The sequence below is a fragment of the Arachis hypogaea genome, chromosome 3 (genome assembly GCF_003086295.3).
Source record: "Arachis hypogaea cultivar Tifrunner chromosome 3, arahy.Tifrunner.gnm2.J5K5, whole genome shotgun sequence".
Taxonomy (NCBI): Eukaryota; Viridiplantae; Streptophyta; class Magnoliopsida; order Fabales; family Fabaceae; genus Arachis; species Arachis hypogaea.
In genome coordinates this window covers 27823596-27832552 of record NC_092038.1, presented here as the reverse complement: position 1 = coordinate 27832552, position 8957 = coordinate 27823596, and the positions used below count along the sequence as shown (strand labels likewise).

At 32.9% G+C, this 8957-nt stretch overlaps 1 protein-coding gene across 1 annotated transcript; it reads right to left on the bottom strand.

Moving 5' to 3' along the window:
• Window positions 1–514: 514 nt before the first annotated feature.
• On the bottom strand, window positions 515–2615 carry LOC112790019 (uncharacterized). Its single transcript, XM_025832231.2, has 2 exons — window positions 2323–2615; window positions 515–1500 (listed from the first exon to the last, which is right to left on the bottom strand). Exons 1-2 carry the CDS (start codon window positions 2546–2548, stop codon window positions 716–718), a joined length of 1011 nt encoding a protein of 336 aa, XP_025688016.1. The 5' UTR covers window positions 2549–2615; the 3' UTR covers window positions 515–715.
• Between the last annotated feature and the right edge of the window lie 6342 nt (window positions 2616–8957).

The window sequence follows — 8957 nt, the reverse complement described above, 5'->3', positions numbered from 1 at the left end:
GTAAATTTACCGTCGAAAAACGAAAATTCGCCAGTAACGATTTGATTAAACGAATTCTACAACAAAAATATCGATAAAATCGACACAAATGTTCGACGCTAAATCCAACTATAAATCCGATGCTACTAATCGTTTTTCTTGTAGTGCTTCCTTTTTAAATATATAGAATCATTTTTCTTCACTACCAATTAATTATACCTTTGGATGCTCACAAATTTAAACAACTTGATAAATTCTTTTAAGTGTGTTTGCGAAAAAAAAAAACCTATATCCAAACACGATTTAATCCCATTCGCATGAATATCTAGCCCTTTTAAGAATGTCTAATGAAAATTGTTATGATTATAGCAATTAATAGAAAGCAGCAATAGTAAATTTTACCAAACCTCAAGAATTGTAATTTGCCCTAAGAATTAGGAAGAAATCGGTAGAGAAACGATGTTATAGAATTTAATAATTTAATTTTACTTATTTTTCTCCGGCTCAATTGAAGCACATAAATGTAAGAATAACATAATTATAATGTTTAATTTCAAATTATTAAAAAACAAAGCATACAAGCATACAACAAAAGGAAGTAGCAATATATGGCTATATGTCCTTATTTTTCATGCAAAGGTTTCAAGTATTCTCCTACTAGACCATTGCCTTTAAATTTTCTTTCTGGACAAATGATATTAATTTAAAGTGTAATATTTTGATGATAATAGTTCCCTCATTTCTTGCAAACGATTCCCAATCCATAAGACAATTTAGTGCAATCAAGTGTGCGGATCATTTTAGCAGAGGTATCTCTCTCAGCAGAACTTTCTTGAGAGAACAAACAAGAAGCACAATCATGAGAAAGCAATGATGTCGTCTTGTAACTGTCTTCTCCGCCAACAACTGGCATTGCGACACCTGGCTTCGCCGGGTTCTCGAAATCTGGCCTGTAAGTCTTTCCAAGAACACCGTCAACTTTTGGGGACAAGCTGAAGAACCTGAACTGAACCTCCAAGTGAGCAAAGCAATCGTCCTTAGGAACTTGATAGTTGTGAATTCTATCGTCTTCCTTAGTGATTGGCACCACATTGACAAGAATCTCAGCAACATTCTCTATTGTTACTATGACGCTGTTCTTGCTGGCTACTCTCTCGACTTTGATGTCTTTTGATGGCGAGAACCATGTGGAAAGAGTGACTTCATTTAAATCTATAAATTCTCCATTGTAGGTAAGCTTGAGATGGTCAACCTCGTTGCTCCATTTGGCCGTCTTGGTGGCCTCGACTGTGAAGGTTTGGGAGTTGAAGAGGACGCCAAGAGCCTGGATCCAGGTGTAATCACGGGCTCTGTTGGCTGGCCTGTGTCCGATGAAGCGACCATTGATTTGAAGGTTGGAATCAGAGACGAGACTGAAGTGCTGATTGCTCTTTCCATGAAAGTAGAAGACTCTGCCATCTCCGCCAATGAAGCGGGGATCATAGCATCCTGATCCAGGTGCATTGCAGTTTGGTTTGCGATCTGGAAGTAAGTAAAAAGTTAAGATAAATATTTTTTTAAAATTAGTTTTACAAAAATATAATTTGAATACCAAAATCAATCACTATATATTTTAGGGGTGAACACAGATCGGTTTGATTTGGATTTAAGGTAAAATTAAAATCGAACCGATCAAAATGTAATTAGTTCGGTTTGATTTGGATTTGCATTTTTTTGTGCATGTATCCGAACCAAACCAAACTGATTAAGAATGAATTGATTCGATTCGGGTAATTGGGTACCCGATAACTTTAAAATTCATAAAAAAATCAAATTTTTATCTTAAAAATTTAACAAGTACAATAAACATATAATATTAATATAAATAATCTAAACATATTAAACACCAAATACATTAAAAACTAAACTCATTAAAATCCAAACATATTAATAGTAAATAATCTCACTAAAAGCCACTAAAAGCTATATATATATATATAATCGGGTTCACGAGTTGGTTCAGATTTCGCACCCCCAGAACCGATACCCGAATCAATTACTAACAAAGACCATCATTGGTTTGGTTCGGGTTGGACCCGATTACTCGTTGATTTTAGAACCAATTTAATTGGTTCGATTCGGATTCGGACAGGTAATCGGATACCCGCTACTCGTACTCACTCCTAATATATTTGTATATAAATATATATTGTTTAATTAATTTTTTTGTATTCTAATATATATTTTATGTTAATAGTTAATTTTATTGTACACCTATGATAATTGATATAATTGAATCCAAAAATTCCAAGATTAAAAATTACAAAAATGGTAGAATAATGTGAATGGAGGAAAATAACTTACGTCTACAAACAGCTCTGCATGTGGGTTTGTTGCAATCAATTTGACAAACCTTAGCCTTAGGATCATTCGATACACTGTTTGGGCACTCTGCTGGGCATCTTATGTATTTTCCACTGCAACGGGTTCCTCCGTAACAATTCATATAATAATATGCATTTGTCTCCACCAAACTTGAAACAAACACTAGCAAAATGATTATGACAGAACTACTTTTGGTAATTTCCATACTTAAATTCTCGTATAGAAATCAAGTCGAGTTATTATTATTAGAGCTAATTGATGTAGCAATTCAATGTTTCGCCTGTTATTTATAGAAGTAATATGTCTATACATGTTGCTTGGTTATTGCAAAAGGTGGCTTCTGGAAACTTGTTTTCAAATCAATGGTAGCAAAGTTGAAAGTATGAACATGGGTTTCGCTGATTGCATGCAGAAACAACATTATCTTATGCAAGAAAGAATTCAAATAATGTATCCATAATTTCATATCATGGAAGGGTACAAAGTACATAAATGCTGTCAACGGATGCCTTTATAATGAAAATAGGCGGAGATAAATGGTTTTCTAAAAAATACAAGGGGAAAATAAAAAATGATTGGGGTGAAAATGCGGGAATGTCTACAATACTGGGATTGAATCAGAGATACAATTTAAAGGGTTTTGTAGGTTCATTGATTGGAGCTTAAGAGAAGAACTTTATAAGTTTCTAAAAATGAAAGATCTGAATAAAAAAATCGGTCTACAAACTTTAATTTAATTTATTTTTTAGGGATTTGAATTTTTTAAATTTTAAATTTAATTTTAGAAGATAAAGTATGATCTATCTTATTTATTTAATAGGTGGGACAAAAAAATACATGAAAGAAAAAATTGGTGAGAGATTTTACTTTATCCTCTAAAATAAAAATCTAAAATTTAGAGAATCTAAATTAATTTTTTAGTGACTACCAACAAGTATATTAGGTTGCGCTATGTTCGTGTATATAGGTACAAGACACTAAGATATAGACATAGGAACACAATATTTGATAGATGAGATATAAATAGAGATGTTGTGTCTAAAAATATTAAATTAGTATATTTTGTGTTTATCTTATCAATTAGAACACACAGAGACAACTTATTTTTTATTTTTTTTATTATTTTTATTAATTTTTTATAATTATATTTTTTTCAAATTTTTTAATAAAAAATAGAATAAATTAGACTTTCATAATTTGTTCTAGTTTATTACTAAACAAAATCCTAGAACACTAATTTTTGTATCTCTATCCTTTATGTTTTATTTTTAGTGTTTTATCTTATTTTATTCTCAGAATCAAATATAATTTTATGTCCATTTTTTTCTCATAATTTATAATTAACATTAATGGGTACTTTAAGAAAAGTACTTCAAATTCATAAATTTTTCATATTGTTGAAGTATCAATCCAATATTTCGTATTTTAGAATTTTCTGTGATCAGAATCTAAAAAAATCGTGTATCGCAAATTAATTCGATTTAATGAGTGAAGCCCGTATCAAAAATAAAAATATTTAAAATTATTATTTGTAAAAATAATATTAATTTGTGAATAATTAAAGATTTTTTTTAGACTACATAATTATCGGATTAATATTTAACTAGTAAGAGAATTTTATTAGTATATTCTTTGTTCTAGTAAACTATACCAAAATATTTTAGAGTTATTTTAGAGTTGAGATAATTTATCATATCAATATAATTGACACTAATAAAAGAACTAATTGACCAGATAAAATAAAATCATGTAAAATAATTACCACACTTGATAATTATCTCTTAATTAAGAAATATTTTGAGCGACAATCTTATCCTTTTATCTTTATTTTCATAGACTTTTTCTGTTTCTCTCATTTATTATAATTTATTTTCTTCCTTATTTTCATAAGAAATATGAGAGAAAAGAGAGAACCAAATATGCTCATCTAAAATTCATGCTTGATTTACGAAGGATTTTAGGCTGTAATCCAAATTCTATTCCAATTAATTAATTTCTGTCTTAATTTTCTTCTCATCCATACCAATTTAATCAAGGTTAGTCAAAAAAATTCTCTTCTTTCTCCTTCACATAAATTCGGCCATGAGAAAATTGCCATGGATGATCTATTTTAATTTTTTTATCTTTTCTTGTTTAGGAATCATGTTCTTAATCCTCAAAGAGTAGAAAATCACAAATTTTAAACTTAAAAGGTGAGAGAATTTTTTTCTCTCTTTTTCCTCTTAAGTTTCGTCACATAGCTATGAAAGTATAAGATTGTTTATTTAATTCTCTTGTTTTAAGAATCATCTTTTAAACTCCTAAAGAAGTAAGAGCTTTAATTTTTCAAGCTCTAAAGATAAAAATTTTCTTTTTCATAGTGAATTCGGCCATCATGGCCTCTTGGAGACTAATGTTTATTTTGATTGAAATTAGGTATGTTTGGGTGACCTAAGGACCATTAGGAGGTAATACAAACTTGGATATGAGGTAAGTGTTAAGTTAGAGTATTTTTTTTAAATATGTTTGCTTGAAACCCTAAGTGTGATTGATGATGTATTAACGAATTTGAATGTTTAAATGTGTAATTGATGATATTTGAATGTTGAATTGATGATTGGAATGAATTATGAATGCGATTGAAAGCTTTTGAAAACTTTAGGATTTTGTTTAACTTATTTAGGCCAAAATGTAAATATGAAAATATTAAATTAGGCTAGTTAAATTTAAAATGTTGAGATAAAATTTTAGTAAATAGATTTTAAGGCACAAATATGAGACAAAGATTAAAACCTATCAAGAAAAGTATTTAAAAGTCTCTAAAACAAAACCTAGGGGATCAAAATACAATTTAGGCAAATTTAAAAACTAGAAGAGATGTTGTTAAAAGAAAGATAAAAAAAATAAAGAGTAAAGGATAAATAAGTCTCTGACCATTTTTTCTGCAAATATTTTCGTCCTTCAGAATTTAAAAATACTTTTAAATTCCTGACCTCTTTAAAAGTTGGACAAAAGAATCCTTTCATTCATGTGGGTCCGTCGGAACCAATGAAAACGTCTGACGTGGCCTCATTATGCTGACCTGGTCTTACATATACATATGTGGATGGAAGCATTTCGAAACGGAACAATTAAGTCCCCGACTACAAAAAAATGTCATTTCAATGGCAACCCTAAACACGACGGAATTCCTTCTTGCTCTTCATCACACACAGGTTCATCCTACTTTCACCATCTCCATCTTCACGAACCTCCAGCCACGACCGCCGACGAGCTCCCCCGCGTTTAAAGAAACCCCAAAACCGTAAATTCATTTTCAAATTCTCTTCTTCTCCTCTCCTCTCCTCTGATTTGTGCATCGCCCTCCTCTCACCACCATCACCTCCGATTCACCATCACCACCACTCTATAGTTTTCATTCAGAACCCAACAACCACCATCGTCCTCTTCGATCGCTGAAACCACCACCCTCGTTATCCCAGAACCACTATAGCTTCCACCATCTGTGATGAAACTGCCACACTGAACCGCCGCGATCCACTCTCTTCCCCTCCTCTTCATCGTTCCACATCATTGCTGCCTTTCGCTATTTCATCGCCAGCAGTCCACGCCACCCACGGCCTCCTCTACTTCTTTCTCATTTCTCCTTTTTCCTTTTTCTCAGTTCTAGCTCACATTATCACTCTTTCTTTCCCTTCATGATAATAGAAGAAAAAGAACAACCCCTCTCACTCACCAACCACCATCTTCATCAACATCATTGCTGGCCATTTGTCTCGCCTTTGGGGATGATCACATGTCTGGCCACCACAGAACCACCACCCGCTGCCTTCTTCTTCTTCTCCTCCCTTTGGCCCTCACCTAATCTCTCTCTAGCTCACCATCTCCCAAATTGCAGAACCGTAAAACCATAAAATGTTGTCATTGCATAGTGCAAAGACTTATTTGTCCTTTGTTTTTTTGGGGAACATGCCATATCAGCACTGTAACGGACACATAGCTCTATAATGAACACGTGGGTGTCACTTCACTAATCTCCGTTTGTTCTTTGAGAGGCAAATGGACGGAAGGATCTATCTATCCACCGTTTGTAAAATTCGGGGGCTTAAAAGTATTTTAAATTCTAAAAGACGAAAAATGTCTGCAAAATAAAATGTCAAAGACCTATTTGTCCTTTACTCAAAAATAAAATTGAGTAGAGTATAGAGACCTATAGTAAATTAGTGGAAGGAGAGGATAAAAGTATGAAAAACAAGTTTTGGAACAATATAAAAATATAAAAAGTTAGGGGTAAAAATATAAATACTAAAGTTTAAAGATAAAAATATAATTTCATAAAAAAATTAGAATAAAATTATAATTATAATAAAGTTTGGAATATAATAGTATTTAAATAAAGCTTAAGAGAGAAAATAGTAATTATAATAAAGATTAAAGGACAAAATAGTAATGACAATAAAGATCAAGGGTAGCATGGTCATTAAGATAAAAATTACATATAAGAGTATAATTATAAAGATAAAATGGTCATTTGGATAATTAAGTTTAGAGGTAATAAGATAATTTTGGAGCTTTAGGGACATAAAGGTCATGTTTGAAAATATTGAGGGTAAAATGTTAATTCACTAATAGAAAGGATTAATTAGGTATTTTTCAAAAAGATTAAGGGGAAGATGGTACTAATGGTATAAGATCAAGCATTTTGTCTTGTTTGTGCAATTCTTTGATATAATGTAGGGATGTCCACTGATATTTAAATGAACGTTATTTTTCAATTATATACATATTATAGCATCAAGCATTGCAACCATTTTTGGTTGTCAGGCCACTTTTATAGTTTCATCCAAATCAACACATGTGCCTAACAGATGCAATGGAAAGCTATACCTGGTATTTGTCCCAGGTAATGTCAAGTTGCGTGTATTCAATCAACACGTGAGCTTATAGCCTGCTTAAGACATACATCACCATATTGATTGTCACATATTATCTGAGATTGTGCTATGTGAGTTGTTTATGCTTGCTTGTTATTACTATTTGCTTGTTATGATAGATTGTAGCATTAGACGTAAAAAGATATAAACTATGGACCAAAGGTCAAACTAGTATGTGCGTTATTGTCCCGACGTAGAGATAAATCCTAGCCTGCTGTACGAGTTGACCTTTTATCCCTGTTGTTAGTACCCTGTTAGAAATTGTAGGTTCTCACCCTTTTTTTTACTGTTCCTACATATGGTGTCAATGGTGATGTACATTGAGTTGTTAGAGCCGTTCTCTTGAGATGACCCAGGCTATAGGAGCATGCTCATCTACGATTAGACTCGTGTTTATATGCATCTCTACGTGACAAGCCACTCTCATTTCTACTTCTTACTCCTTTCTGTAAATTGGATTCACTACAAGAGGTTTCTCTTACTAAGTTGCGACCAGAGAGTCCATACCACCCATTTCAAAGTTACAGCCAGAGCCACAGCCATACTTGGGCCTTGGCGAGGTAGTCTCACACACTTTTGACGGGAGCAGTAACGACAGTAAGGAGTTAGGACAATGTAAATCCTGCTAAATTAGTAAGTAATTAGTCAATAGATTAAATTTTAATAAGAAAAATTAGAAATGAAAATCTTATATTAAAATAGGATAGAGCTCTTTAAAATGAGAATTTTGACACTAATTTCGAAGAATTTGGTCCAAGATTGAGCCGAACGGGCCGAATTGGTCGAATCGAGTTCAAACCCGGCCCATGGGCCCAACCGAACCCACCACTTAAATGAGATGAAGCTCATCTCTCTCGCCATTTAGCAAAGAAGAACACTGAATAGCCAAGGGAAGAGGAGAGCTTCCAAACCCTCACCATAACATCAATCCACCATAACTTCTTCATCCGAGCTCCGATCGCCTCATCGTTTGTGACTACGTGTTGAGCTCTACGATTCTATTGGATCAATTTCATAGGTAAGCTTCAATTTTATCCCAGTTTCTCTACCCCTTGAATTTTGAAAACTGGTAAGAACCCACATTGAGATTTTGTTTAATTTGGTACTCCAGGTTCAATTTAGCTTCTGGAGCTTGACAGATTTAGTTCGTTTAGTCCGTGGGCACGGTAAGGATTCTAAAAGCTAGCTATTTCTTATTTTGATTATGTTGGATATTGAGTTGTTGGGTATATGTATGTATATATATGTGTTAGGTATATGAATGCATGATATGGAGACCTTGGAATCATTGGAAGCTTGATTTGAGAGCTTGGTGGGTGTTAGAGTTGAATTTTGGTGATTGAAGCCTTTCCCTTTTTTCCTAGTGGGTTGCCTTGGTTAATACGTGGAAATCGGCCAAGGTATGGTTTAGGTTTCGCGTATTTAATATGTAATGTTCTGTGAAAACTTAGGCTAGGTGACCATAGGATAGGTTGGAACGTATGTGTATATTTATTGCTTAGTGTCCTTGATAAGAAGTACGTTTTGGTTTGGTGCTTGTTGACTAATTGGTGTTTGATGAATTGATAACTAATGGCTTGAGTACATGAGCACATGAGCCTAGAATTGGTGAGTTATAATTTTGGTTGATGCATTTGGGAAATGTATGTATGTTATTGTTGATTTGAGGTATGGTTTATTATGGTGGTTGTTGTGGTGTTG

Excerpts from the sequence above, each read along its gene's own strand:
- LOC112790019 (XM_025832231.2), bottom strand. The coding sequence starts at position 2,548 with ATGGAAATTACCAAAAGTAGTTCTGTCATAATCATTTTGCTAGTGTTT. Across the intron at positions 1,501-2,322 it reads ATGCAGAGCTGTTTGTAGAC|ATCGCAAACCAAACTGCAAT; the intron begins GTAAGTTATTTT and ends ACTTACTTCCAG.